This window comes from Polypterus senegalus, chromosome 14 (genome assembly GCF_016835505.1).
Source record: "Polypterus senegalus isolate Bchr_013 chromosome 14, ASM1683550v1, whole genome shotgun sequence".
Lineage (NCBI taxonomy): Eukaryota > Metazoa > Chordata > Cladistia > Polypteriformes > Polypteridae > Polypterus > Polypterus senegalus.
In genome coordinates this window covers 32,582,666-32,597,971 of record NC_053167.1, presented here as the reverse complement: position 1 = coordinate 32,597,971, position 15,306 = coordinate 32,582,666, and the positions used below count along the sequence as shown (strand labels likewise).

The 15,306-nt window shown below is 39.5% G+C and overlaps 1 protein-coding gene across 2 annotated transcripts in view; it reads right to left on the bottom strand.

Annotated features, from left to right (window-relative positions):
- The window catches only part of dhx35 (DEAH-box helicase 35), a 47,091-nt gene extending 39,077 nt beyond the window's left edge, over positions 1 to 8,014 (bottom strand). For both annotated transcript variants that reach the window (XM_039735058.1, XM_039735059.1), the window contains exons 1-3: positions 7,965 to 8,014; positions 4,645 to 4,778; positions 2,248 to 2,340 (exon numbers count right to left, since the gene is read on the bottom strand). In XM_039735058.1, coding sequence (XP_039590992.1) covers positions 2,248 to 2,340; positions 4,645 to 4,778; positions 7,965 to 8,004 — 267 coding nt within the window. In that variant the 5' untranslated portion in view covers positions 8,005 to 8,014. The remainder of the gene's footprint in view (positions 1 to 2,247; positions 2,341 to 4,644; positions 4,779 to 7,964) is intronic.
- Between the last annotated feature and the right edge of the window lie 7,292 nt (positions 8,015 to 15,306).

Below are 15,306 nucleotides of genomic sequence, written 5' to 3'. Positions count from 1 at the left end.
CACTCTGCATCTGTATGAATATAAGGTAAAGTACCGCTTCTGGTTAATGGAAATACCCCAAAAGCTGATAGAAATCTATGTTTTATAATACTTGAGTCTAAAACATCGAGATTCATCAAAATATTGACATCGAATCTTTGGATGATTACAAAACTTTTCCTATACTTTGTATCCAACAAAGTAAAAAGATCCTCTCTAATGATGTTCATATCATATGTACCTGATCTGGTGCACCTACTTGTAATTTCAGGTATTTGAGTTAGTGATAAATGTCGCTGCGTACTCGCTTCTTTTTATAAATGGGTAATATTGCATTTGTTTATTTAAAATCTTACAATGGACTTGAAAATTTAAAGATTGCATGAAGTTTATTATGTTATATAAACTTTACTTAATAGAATCTGTGTAAATGAAGATTGGTACTAAAATATTGATTTTGGTATCAATACAAGTTATTACCTACCAATACTATGTAAATGCATTTCATTTGAAGATCTGCTTCTCCCCCTCATGCACTTGTCAAGAAGCCGGTTTTTAATTCAAACACACAGCATTTTGGGAATGACATCTTTCTTGTTTACATTCAATGTGGAGTTTTAAGGAAGTAACTGTTAATGATGTTTTGGAAACAAATGTACATATTTTGCATGTTTTGACCGTATGAATGATATAGGGTATATGGATTATGCAACATGAGTTACTTGAGAATTTTTTTTTCCCCCATGGGCATTTTTCACATTGTTTGCCATTGCCTACAATAGGTCACAGCTAGGCCCCATTGAGTGTGAGTATATGTAATTTGTCACAGAAACATGAGATTAAAATTGTTTCAGCTACCACCACAAACTACATGGGGTAACTAACATTAAAATTATAATATGTCATTTTAGGGTAGAGTATTCCTTTATGATGATGGTGTTTTTTTAGAGTGGCTAAAGATCATGTCATATTAGGTGGTATGCTCATGTGAAGGCAATCATGCAATGTGACATGCTCATCAACTCACTCTGAGAAAATCAAACAGGTTTGATTTTGTCTTTAGTCATAGGGTAGGCTTTGTGTGCATGAGAGCTGACAACTATTGACTGCTTATCTGAAAGTACAATGTATACAATGCAGCAACGAGGAATAAGCAAAACAGATCTTTTGGACCTCACAAATAGAGGAGAAGCTCAGAATGGAAAAAAGGCAGACCGGTTAACTAACCCTTTGCATAACACCAGCTCCGCCAGGCTGCATGCTATTGGTTGTTAGAAAAAAAGGCAAGCAGAACAAATTTGACATACACAGCGATTTGATGAACATGGTCTGACATCAACATCCGCAACTTTAGTAAGCAAATCTGAAATACCCTATGACTAGAAGTTATGTAATGTAACATTCACTTACAGTAAGTGTTACATTTCAAAACATAGAGTGCACACAAAACTCACCTAAGCAATAATTCATGAGATGCAATGCTCTGTTAAGCAAATCTCCCTGTGAAGTATGTACCATTGTTAATATTCTATGGCTACAGAGTATGTAAAAAATCAATTCAATATCTGACTTATGTCTCTCAAAGACAAAGGCATTTGACATAGTTATTGGTTCTTCACCTCTCTGTATGGTATTTGAGAGCAGTTTAAAATATTTAAACAATTACCTCACCTCCATTTTTATTATAGTTTATCAATCTCTCTGCTTTGTTCCCTTTATGCAAACATGTAAAGTAAGCCAAATTTATGAAAAAAGTAAGCCCTTCGTTGAAAGTGTCAGATGAAAGCCTGAGATAAATACAGTATTACCTGAAAACTGGGCAAGAAACTTAATAGTTAAACATGGTACTACACATAAATGAACTAATAACCTAATGATGTTTTTAAACAGGGCGGCACGGTGGCGCAGTGGTAGCGCTGCTGCCTCGCAGTTAGGAGACCTGGGTTCACTTCCCGGGTCCTCCCTGCGTGGAGTTTGCATGTTCTCCCCGTGTCTGCGTGGGTTTCCTCCGGGCACTCCGGTTTCCTCCCACAATTCAAAGACATGCAGGTTAGGTGGATTGGTGATTCTAAATTGGCCCTGGTGTGTGCTTGGTGTGTGGGTGTGTTTGTGTGTGTCCTGTGGTGGGTTGGCACCCTGCCCAGGGATTGGTTCCTGCCTTGTGCCCTGTGTTGGCTGGGATTGGCTCCGGCAGACCCCCGGGAACCCTGTATTCGGATTCAGCGAGTTCGAAAATGGTTGGTTGGTTGGTTGTTTTTAAACACAAACCTGAGGAATCTGGGTGCTTTTCCCACAGCCTGTTTCTCCAACAATAACAACAGTCTGATAGATCTCCAACATATATAGGATGTGGTTTCTGTGCTGTTAAAAGAAAAGCAATAAATAAAATAATAAAAATGAACTCTACATATGTAACTTTCCATAATGAGACAAACTCTTCTGAATAATTGAAACAAGCAATATGTTAGTTCAACAATCACAAGTTATTACATTTTTTACATCTAATTGCTCATGAGAGGCAAACCACATCAGCTGCCAAGCACAAACATGGTGTAAGTTATTTCAAATAACATCTACTGTACTTATTTAATACATTTCTGGAAAAAATGGTTTATATTCACATGCTTTGTGTCTTGTTTACAAAACATTATGTATACAAAGGAAAAGAAATCAGAAAATCATACATAATCTCATTGTAAAAATAAACTAGTGAACATCCTTTAGCTATGTCCTACTGCAGCACTACTTTACTTTGATGCTGAATTCATTTTTTTATACATCATCCAGACTGAGAACACTTGTTTCAGTGTCTTCAAACATCATGTTAGATTGTAGCGTGGCAAGATTAAGCTGGTAAAGTTTCTAACTTTGTATTGGTCATTGGCTCTTGGATTGGTTAACCCAGTACTCCATTACTTTAACATACTACCTTTTTCTACTGCATGCATACATACATACATACCCTAAAAAATGCATGGAATCTGGAGATACATACCATTACTTTTAAAAAATGTTAACAAGTGAAAATGTAAAATTTAAATACGTACAATTTTTAGTCTTTCAAGGTGGACCTTATTCATCCGTGCTATGCAAAGTATTTTGTGCCCTGTGCACTTTAATGAATTTTTCTTGATATATACTCAGCAAAAAAAGAAACGTCCTCTGACTTTCAACTGTTTTTACTTTCAGTAAACTTAATGTGTAAATATTTGTATGAACAGTAAAAGAGTCAACACCATAAGACATAAACTAAAAATGTTTCACAATGTGTCCCTGAATGAAGGGAGGCTCAAAATCAAAAGTACCAGTCAGTATCTGGTGTGGCCACCAGCTGCTTGAAGTACTGCAGTGCATCTCCTCCTCATGGACTGGACCAGATTTGTCAGTTCTTGCTGTGAGATGTTAGCCCACTCGTCCACCAAGGCACCTGCAAGTTCCTGGACATTTCTGGGGGGAATGGCCCTAGCCATCGATCCAAATCGATCCCGCTCCAGGGTACAGGCCTCGGTGTAACGCTCATTCCTTCGACGATAAATACAAATCCGTCCATCACCCCTGGTGAGACAAAACCGTGACTCATCAGTGAAGAGCACTTTTTGCCACTCCTGTCTGGTCCAGCGAAGGTGGGTTTGTGCCCATAGGCGGCGTTGTTGCTGGTGATGTCTGGTAAGGACCTGCCTTACAACAGGCCTACAAGCCCTCAGTCCAGCCTCTCTCAGCCTATTGCGGACAGTCTGAGCACTGATGGAGGGATTGTGTGTTCCTGGTATGACTTGGGCAGTTGTTGTGGCCATCCTGTACCTGTCACGCAGGTGTGATATTCGGATGTACCGATCCTGTGCAGGTGTTGTTACACGTGGTCTTCCACTGCGAGGATGATCATCTGTCCTTCCTGTCTCCCTGTAGCGCTGTCTTAGGCGTCTCACAGTGCGGACATGGCAATTTATTGCCCTAGCCACATCAGCAGTCCTCATGCCTCCCTGCAGCATGCCTAATGCACGTTCACGCAGATGAGCAGGGACCCTGGGCATCTTTCTTTGGGTGTTTTTCACAGTCGGTAGACAAGTCTCTTTAGTGTCCTGCGTTTTTAGAACTGTGACCTTAAATGCCTACTTTCTGTAAGCTGTTAAGGTCTTAACGACCATTCCACAGGTGCATGTTAATTAATGGATTATGGGTAATTGAACATGCATGGAAAACATTGTTTAAACCCTTTACAATGAAGATCTGTAAAGTTATTGGGATTTTTAAAACATTATTGTTGAAATACACAGTCCTGAAAAAGGGACGTTTCTTTTTTTGCTGAGTATATTTCATGATGACTATAACCAGAACTTCATACAAAATCAAGTGTTTAATAAAAAGGTTAAGTGGATAAAAAACAGAAAGGGAAAAAATATTTTTACAGTACCATATGGATATAAAGTGCTAAACCTTTACAAACAAATGCATTTTTCAAAAGCAAAAAATGCTGCAAAGGATATGAAAATATACATGAAACATATTGTTATCACATTTATGTGACAGTAATAAAAAGTAATTTCAAAATAAATGGCCTACAGTATTATAGATTTTTTTTTACCTTGCTTTTGTCTAATGTCTTGTTTAATATTTTAGTGTTAACTCATAAACTGTCCCACATATTTCATCATCAGGAATTCATACCTGAAATACAGGAAGTTTCTGTCTTTGTTTCTCAATGGACAAAGCTGCATTAGGATTAAAAATCACAGGAGACCCCCCAGTCTCCCCTGGCAATTCTCGCTCTTCTGAAAGATGGACACCGGGACCTTCAGTACCTAAGCAGTGCATACCAAAAACAGTAACAAGTGTTATATTGTCTAGAGCATAACATTATTTCTGTAAAAATCACAACAATAAAAATGTTAAGGTTTTCACATTGGGTGGATTAAAAAGAAGCTAAATATATATAACTGTAATTTTCTTTTCAATATGAAATAATATATATTTATCCTCAAACATTCCGAGAATTAAAAGTTAGGTTAATTGGCCGACTCCTGCCTTGTACCCAATGCTGCCAGGATAGGCTTCATCCCACACTCCTTAATATTGTACATGGGTTCAAAACCAAAATTAGATAGATAGGCACTACCGATGTACTACTTAAGCACATTTAATTCACCAATGCACTTTTCAAACTTGATTCTATTAAAACTTCTATTACAGTATCACAGATAGATAGATAGATAGATAGATAGATAGATAGATAGATAGATAGATAGATAGATAGATAGATAGATAGATAGATAGATAGATAGATAGATAGATAGATAGATAAAAACAAAACCAGTGACAGACATGAAGCTTCAGTAAAATAATAAAACATCTCAGTCTTTGTGATCTTTGTGTATATGGCTGTATCTATTTGATCATCAACATGTATGATTATTTTAGACAGGCTAACAAACTCTTTTATTAAATTTCTTTTACTTTCATCAAATCACATTCCTAGAACTGACATGACATACAGCAAAGCAAAGTGCACAACTATATATTACAAATTGCACACTAATACAGTTTTTTTTGCTCAACATAGCATTTGTTGTTGGACTACAAAATTACAATTCTAATAGATCAACACTCACTGTTGCAGAAACATACAATGAAAAGTGTCCATATAAGCATGAAAGAAAACAAATGCAGTCTAAACATCCATCCATCCATCTTCTAACCCGCTGAATCCGAATACAGGGTCACGGGGGTCTGCTGGAGCCAATCCCAGCCAACACAGGGCACAAGGCAGGAACCAATCCTGGGCAGGGTGCCAACCCACCGCAGGACACACACAAACACACCAAGCACACACACGGGCCAATTTTAGAATCACCAATCCACCTAACCTGCATGTCTTTGGATTGTGGGAGGAAACCGGAGCGCCCGGAGGAAACCCACGCAGACACGGGGAGAACATGCAAACTCCACGCAGGGAGGACCTGGGAAGCGAACCCAGGTCTCCTAACTGCAAGGCAGCAGCGCTACCACTAATCTCACCGAAATTTTATTTTTAGGAAAGGCTACAATCAAGACAAATAATTTCTGACATGATTTAACCATTAAAATGATCTTGTAAACAATGATACTTAAAAATTCTGTTTTAATACCACACATAAATTTATTAGTATTACCTTCAATAGTTTTAGTACAGTTATAAAAAATAATTATAGCAATCACAGGTTTGCATTGAACAAATTTTTGTGATTTTTATAAATTTTTGGGTGATGAATTAAAAAAATTTAAAAAAAAAACATTTTTCTCCAGAAGGATTGGCCAACTAGAAAAAAAGCTGAACTTTTGTACCAAAAATGTCACCAGACCTGACTTAGTGGATCTGCACTTGCATCTTGCACTATTACATTGTATTGAGGATTACTTGTGTTCTGTTCTGTGTATTGTATTGGCTACCTTTTTTTGACACCCACTGCACATCCAGCCTACCTGAAAAGGGGTCTTTTTTTGGGAGTTTTTCCTTGTCTTCTTAGACAGTCAAGGCTGGGGGGCTTTCAAAAGGCAGAGCCCATTAAAGCCCATTGTGACACTTCTTGTGTGATTTTGGGCAAGACAAAAATAAATTGGATTGTATCCATATAAAGTGCTGCTACCACCACTTCATATTAAGTTTGGTTTAATGAAGCTGTTTGTCAAAGCTCAATCAAAAGATGAGAGCTTGTTTTATGTATATGTTCCAAATGTTTCCATGTTTGTCTGAGGCTAAATTGAAAGAGGGCACTTTTGCAAGAACCTGATATTAGAAAACCGATTTCTGATGCATAATTTAATGGTGCAATAAATAACTTAGAACGAAAGGCTTGGGTATCATTCAGTTTTTACGCAACAATAAAGATTCAAATTATAAAGAAAATGTGAAACATGCATTAGTTATGTTTAAGGAGCTGGGTTGCTACAGGATTCTCAAAGTTCACTTTTTGGATTCGTATTTGGAATTTTTCCCAGAAAAACTTGGTGCGGTGAGTGAAGAGTGGGGTGAAAGAGTCATTCAAGCTATCAAGGATATGGAAAGAAAGTACCAGGGCTGTTGGGACAGCAGTCAGAATGGTGGCAGACAACTGCCAGATGATTCATAGGGACGTATCAGCACAAGTGTACAAACAAGGGACCACCAAACAAAGTTTTGGATCAAAATCTAAGATATGACACAAACTGGAGAAGTTATATGTATGTCAATTAATGTGGATTGTTTTTTTTCTTTGTATATGTTTGAACATAATAGATCGGCTAAATATTTTTGTTTAAGTTGACTTGGAACAATATTGTAAATGTTAATAAAGAGTGCAATTAGTTAATTTTTCAATTTTTGTACTTAAATGTGACGTGATGGCAACATTCCAATAATATTGCTTACTTTGTTATTTAATGCAAATAACTATTTACAATTTTGCAGACCTGTGTAACCTACTGGCAAAAACAAAGGCTATGAATACATTCACTAGTCATACTGTATTTTGAAGTCGATCTTTGAATATTTCTTATAGCTTCAGCAGTTCACTGCGCTTTAAAGGCGATTTCTTATATTGTGTGACTTTCATACACAGTATTTATAAAAAAAAAAAAAAAGACAAGAACGCTTGTAAATAATTTCGCATTTTCCCGTGTTTCTTCATGGATATGAGGTAAGACTGAAGCTTTAGCTGTCACTCGACTGTTGCACGTCAAGCTAACTTTACCGTAGTCAGAGACGTTAGATCACTTTAGATAGTGCACCTCAAAGGAGCTGTCAGAACAGCAGAAAACCTGAGGACAATCTGAACATAGAATACATGAACCTCAACAGCACCGGCTGCTACAACACAAGGTAGTGCACAAAAAATTAACGAAAGCACGAGCACGTGATGAGTCCAAAGAAAGGGAACAAAACTATTACGATTCGGAATATCTTCCGAACAATCGATACGCCAATAAATGTAGGTAACTGCTGCAATTTTACATCTGTGCTATGATAATCTTACCAGGCTTCCAAAACTTGAACGCAGATACGGGAGCCGCCATCTTGTACACAAATAACAACCAAACCAACTTTATTTAAACGTCAACGGAAGAACAGACCCCGTGCTAGTACTGGAAATGACAGATGTTGTTTTGTCTTTGTACATCTGCTTCAAAGGTAAAAAAATACCCACGTAGTTTTAGGTGAGAAGCTATTTTGTCACGCCGTGGTTGATCAGAGTGCATGAGAAATTTAATTAATTTAACTATACAAACGTCAAGTTATCTAGTTTTAGAACTCCCTTAATTCGGTTTAAGTGCTGCAGAAGTCAAGCAGACTTCATGCGAATGGGCCAAACGCAGAAATTCACACGATGGTAAGTAAGTTCACACAGCTGCCTGCCACTTCTGGCAGAGAGTGTTTGCATCCTAACTCAGTCACTGTCTGTCTGGTTTTTGCATGGTTTCCTTCCACATCCCAACAGAATAAAAGTACGGTGGCTATAAACGAGTCCCATGGGAGTGTTTGGCATATCCAGTGATAGACGAATGGGTTTGAAAATGAATGGAGAGTTTTCACAAAACTTGCCCAGAGTAATAAGACAGCCTGCAAACGTTTTGTTTTCACCAAAATGGCATACTGTTTAGTGTAACTGCCCAACCTTGGAACACTAGTGAAATGTTTTTAAGAAGAAAAAAAAATGGGAATGTTTTGTAGACAAACCTGAAAAGTACGATGTTGAAACAGAATTATTCAGAATCCAGTAACTGGACAGCTGTCACTAAGTACCAATGCCAATTGACTGACCTTGGCCTGTTCAGCTCAACCTCTTTGGCTTCAATGGGAACAACCACTTCCCTCACAACTGTCACCAACTTTTGGGCACAGATAGCTCTAGACTTGTGTAGTTCTTCTGAAAACGTCTTCTACCAGTAGTATCCTCTAAATAATATCTCTTCTTAAGACTGTGACAGCACAGTGATGAATGTTAGCTGTGAAGGAGTGTAAAATGTTCTTCCTTATATGCACTAGAAAGCAGATGGCTGTAAAAAGTGAAGACAATACACTCATTTTACGATTGGTGTTTATAAAGAGCAGAGAAACAGGCAAAGAAATCAATGCAAAAGGATGACGCCAAAATAAAGCTGCACATTGCATATATTCTGCACACACACACACATATACAGTACAGTATATATATCTATACTAATAAAAGGCAAAGCCCTCACTGACTCACTCACTCACTCACTCACTGACTCATCACTAATTCTCCAACTTCCCGTGTAGGTAGAAGGCTGAAATTTGGCAGGCTCATTCTTTACAGCTTACTTACAAAAGTTGGGCAGGTTTCATTTCGAAATTCTACGCGTAATGGTCATAACTGGAACCTATTTTTTGGTCCATATACTATAATAGACTTCTGCTCGATGCCCGTGGGAGGCGGAGTTACGCCTCCCACGTAATTTAGTGCCTGCCCATATAAGGCCATCTGTCAGCGGCAATCCAATAGAAACACTGCCGCTAAATATTCACGGGTGAAGGACTGTGCTTATGCAGAGGAAGATGAGATGGTCAGGGTTGTGTTTGGCACAAACTCAGCGAAACTGCGAGAGAAACTTTTAAGTGCCGGGTCTTAGCTGACATTACATACAGCCGTGGACATCACACGAGATGGCACCAGCACAGCTGGGAACCTTCGATGCATGTACACCGAGCGGCTCACGTGAACTGACGCAGTGCACAGACAAAAAGCAACAGTTCTACAGAGTGCTGAACAAAAACCGAATTACACAATTGAGAAGGCAGCCAAAAAATATGAAGCGTCTGACACATACAAGCATATTCATAAGTGCAGCTACTGCGGAAACAAAGCACACGGTGGAAAAAGTCAATGTCCCGCTAAAGGAAGACAGTGTAAAAAAAAAACCCATGCATGCAGTGTGTCACATCTCAGATAAAGAAGAAGACGAGCTGTTTATTGATGCAGTAAGAAACAAATCGATGAATGAAACCTGTCATCTTTACAACGATTGACAAACACAGAATGTAACTTGAACACAACACATCCTACAAATACGAACCTGATTGAAAGAAATAATGATAATCAAATCATTGATGACAGCAACACTCAGTAACACTCCCAAAACAAATACTGTATATTGACAGTCATGTTACATTATTTTTAAAATGTTCCCTTTTCTTTTTCTAGCTTTTTTAACACACTACTTCTCCGCTGCGGCTGGTATATATATATATATATATATATATATATATATATATATATACTCTCAAATAGACAAACCACACGCCGTGAAGCAATGGAGGAGGCTTTGCCTCTAGCGCCGACGTCCGAGGTTCGATTCCCGAGAGGGGGTGCACTGAGTATGTACGCCTGATGACCCCAAAATTAGGGCGAAACACGTGTTGCGTACTCTTTGCATTATTTCACAGTAAAACTATTTCAATATATATATATATATACATACATATATATACACACACATACATATATATCAGCACTTCCCGATTCATTTTACCCTCGCATCCCCTTGGTTTGAGACGTATGAAAAAATATGCGGTTAACGCAGAAAGACAGATCACCACTTGAAGCTTTATGAATAATGGATACTTTATTCGCCATCAATGATTGTTTTGGTAAAGCCATACTCAGTGTAATCATTAGATGAACGGTAAAAAGTAAGAGCGAGGGGTGGGTGACTTATTGAGGCACGCAGGCGAAACCACAATAGCACGCGGGCTCGATGTAGTCTGCGTCAACTCGATCTGAATTGCGCGATCACATTCGAAAAAATATATCTTTTCAAGTTCTATTTAGTCGACACAAATATCTTTGGTTGGAATGTAAGGCGAATTTACTCTTTACATTTCTATGGTGAAGAAAAATGTATCCAATGATGCCTACATTTAACTTACATTCCTACCAAAGATATTTCTGTCGACTAAATAAAAATCCCTTCTATTTAAAATTGAAATAGAACTTGAACATATACGATAGTTCATAATATCCACGCAGACTTGCGCGTAAGAGCGGGAGTCATCCGTTTTAACAAGCAGCGTATTGGACTGATACGAAATAGCCTGCCCATTTAATTATTTAGGAATGGATAAATAAATAAAGATTTTGTACAAATAATGTTTTTCATTTTTCTTCCTTGATGGATTCTGGCACCCCCAGCAACAGTTGCTCGCACCCCAATGTATGTGTGTGTATATGTATATATGTAGATATGTATGTATATGTATATATATGTTTATATATGTGTGTCTATGTATATATATATATATATATATATATATATATATATATATGTATTTGTGTGTATATATGTGTGTGTATGTCTGTATGTGTGTTTGTATATGTATGTGTGTATATGTAGATATGTATATATATATGTATGTATATATGTGTGTATGTATATATATGTGTATATGTATATATGTATGGATATGTATACATATATGTTTATATGTGTATGTGTGTATATATATATGACAGCAACACTCATCACTCACAACAGTGACAAAACAATTACATTGACAATCATGTTACGTTATTTTCAAAATGTTTCCTTCTCTTTTTCATTACTTCTTTAACACACTACTTCTCCGCTGCGAAGCGTGGGTATTTTGCTAGTATACAGTGGTGTTAAAAACTATTTGCCCCCTTCCTGATTTCTTATTCTTTTGCATGTTTGTCACACAAAATGTTTCTGGTCATCAAACACATTTAACCATTAGTCAAATATAACACAAGTAAACACAAAATGCAGTTTTTAAATGATGGTTTTTATTATTTAGGGAGAAAAAAATCCAAACCTACATGGCCCTGTGTGAAAAAGTAATTGCCCCTTGTTAAAAATAACCTAACTGTGGTGTATCACACCTGAGTTCAATTTCCGTAGCCACCCCAGGCCTGATTACTGCCACACCTGTTTCAATCAAGAAATCACTTAAATAGGAGCTGCCTGACACAGAGAAGTAGACCAAAAGCACCTCAAAAGCTAGACATCATGCCAAGATCCAAAGAAATTCAGGAACAAATGAGAACAGAAGTAACTGAGATCTATCAGTCTGATAAAGGTTATAAAGCCATTTCTAAAGCTTTGGGACTCCAGCGAACCACAGTGAGAGCCATTATCCACAAATGGCAAAAACATGGAACAGTGGTGAACCTTCCCAGGAGTGGCCAGCCGACCAAAATTACCCCAAGAGCGCAGAGACGACTCATCCGAGAGGTCACAAAAAACCCCAGGACAATGTCTAAAGAACTGCAGGCCTCACTTGCCTCAATTAAGGTCAGTGTTCACGACTCCACCATAAGAAAGAGACTGGGCAAAAACGGCCTGCATGGCAGATTTCCAAGACGCAAACCACTGTTAAGCAAAAAGAACATTAGGGCTCGTCTCAATTTTGCTAAGAAACATCTCAATGATTGCCAAGACTTTAGGGAAAATACCTTGTGGACTGATGAGACAAAAGTTGAACTTTTTGGAAGGCAAATGTCCCGTTACATCTGGCGTAAAAGGAACACAGCATTTCAGAAAAGAACATCATACCAACAGTAAAATATGGTGGTGGTAGTGTGATGGTCTGGGGTTGTTTTGCTGCTTCAGGACCTGGAAGGCTTGCTGTGATAGATGGAACCATGAATTCTACTGTCTACCAAAAATCCTGAAGGAGAATGTCCGCCATCTGTTCGTCAACTCAAGCTGAAGCGATCTTGGGTGCTGCAACAGGACAATGACCCAAAACACACCAGCAAATCCACCTCTGAATGGCTGAAGAAAAACAAAATGAAGACTTTGGAGTGGCCTAGTCAAAGTCCTGACCTGAATCCAATTGAGATGAGTGGGCCAAAATTCCTCCAGAGCGCTGTAAAAGACTCATTGCAAGTTATCACAAACGCTTGATTGCAGTTATTGCTGCTAAGGGTGGCCCAACCAGTTATTAGGTTCAGGGGGCAATTACTTTTTCACACAGGGCCATGTAGGTTTGGATTTTTTCTCCCTAAATAATAAAACCATCATTTAAAAACTGCATTTTGTGTTTACTTGTGTTATATTTGACTAATGGTTAAATGTGTTTGATGATCAGAAACATTTTGTGTGACAAACATGCAAAAGAATAAGAAATCAGGAAGGGGGCAAATAGTTTTTCACAACACTGTATATATATATACAGTATATATATATATATATATTGTATATATATACAGAGCCTGCCAATTCATTAGACAATCCAGACAGCTACCTAAGGCTCTGTCATCTGAGGGGCACTATCATTTATGAAGATTAAGGGGCATCAAGTGGGCAGGATCATAGAATTATGATAATAATGTCCATGATAGGTACACAAAGGCACACCATTTGTGTTTCTGAAGGCGTGCATGCTCTGGACACCAAGGGCTTTGAGTGGCACTGTGTGTGTGTGTGTGTGAATGTGTGTGTGTATGTAAAGAAGAATATGCAAATAATAAATAAGATTTTGTGACTAGCACCCTCCAAACCCCCCTCCCCCCTAAATCGTATTTGCTGTATATTGCCTTGGATTCTTGTAAGTCTAATCATTTTCTCTGATGATGATTCCTGGTAGGAATCGAAAGCTTAGGAATAAAAAACTTTTTTAAGATATGTGACTCATTTGCTCCCTTTGTGGATTTCCAGCTACAAATATACAAACCGTATGACAAACCTTGGCCTACATATATATATATATATATATATATAAAATATATACGTATATTGTCAGAGATGGCTGGGGTGGCGACCCGCCGGGATGCCCAGGAGGACAGCTTACGCCTTTGCCAGACCATGTGGGGGCGACCGTCCTGGTTCCTTTGGGGGCCACGGGTACAGAGCTTTGAAGCTCTATCCTGTAGGGGCCCATGGTCACCGCCAGGGGGCGCCTGTGGTGTTATGGGTCCACAGCTCGTTGAGCAAAAGGCCATTTTTAATAAATAATCAATGTGCTCGCGGCTTAGCGAGGGACGTTAGCCATAGTGGGCGCGGGGCGATCCGTAGGGTGTGGGCGTTTCTCACCTAGTGCACAGGTGAGGAACTGCCCACATTCATGATTGTCCCGTGGCTAATGCTGCAGCTGCTGTGGCCCTCGTCATTTTAAAAAGAAGCGCGAGTCGGTTTTAGGGGAGAAACGATCGGAGAGTGAAAGGAAATGAGAGGACGGAGGTTATCGGGAGCAGTAGAGGAAGCAGGTCGGTGAGAGAGAGCCGCGAAGAGCGAGCGGACGGGCGAGCGAATGAGCGCTCGTGGACAGCTGCGTAGAAGCTGGGTGTTAGGCCGACACCCACGTGTTTGTGTTGATGTCGCTCCGCTGGCGATCAGGTAGCGGGAGTGACCAGGGAAGGCGACTGGCCGCAGAGAGGCCATTGAAAGGCAGGGGAAGTCGGGAGACTTGGTGGTGGGAATCCCAACGTGAGCGACCTGGCGTTGTGGGAAACCAAGTTCTCCGGGACTGGGATGAGTGCCATACCGGAGCCAGGGATCGGGAGGTCTCCAGTCTCGTGCGTGTGTTTCAGGAGGGCAGCTGCAGAGAGCGTCTTGCCTGCTGCTAAGCCCATACGGGATAAGCAGGTGAGACGCATACAGAAAATAGGCACCGGATTTGTTATTGTTTTAAAGACTGCTTCCATAAGAAGATTTAACCTCACGTTTTAAATGATTGTTTTTTTTATTGATTTTTAACCTCCACATGTTCTTTTTATGGATTATTTATTTAATGAACATTGAAACTGCACTATTTATTTGAACACTGTTTTTGTTGACTGCTTTTAATAAAAGCACTATTGCACTTTTTGCAACACCCCTTGCTCAATTGTCAATTTGCCTTCACTGACTAGCTCACTCGGCAACATTATCGACGGTGTTGGGTTCAAGGGTTCCCAAAATGCAAAGGGAGTGTGGAGCCAGAACCCACATCGTCACAGCGCCCCTGTGCCTTTAGAGCCCTGGACCTCAGCACTTCTGCCACACCCAGAAGTGCTGGGGGGAAGAGGAGCAAGGACACCCGGAGTGCTTCCGGGGCTGCAGCCGCCACTTCCGCCACACTGGGGCATGTTGGTGGGAGATTGCCGGAACACACATGGAGCACATCCGGGTGCTATAAAAGGGGCCGCCTCCCTTCATGTGATGGCTGGAGTCGGGAGTGTAGAGGATGAAGTCTTAGGAGGAGGCAAAGAGGTGGCCTGAAGAAAGGAAGGCAGTGTGTTGTGGCCAGGACTTTGGGAGACTTTTGCGGTTGCTGCACTTTACATAATCATGGACTTAAATAAATGTGTGTTGGGTGACATTAGCGTGTCGGCCTGGACACAGACAGGCAGAGTGCCA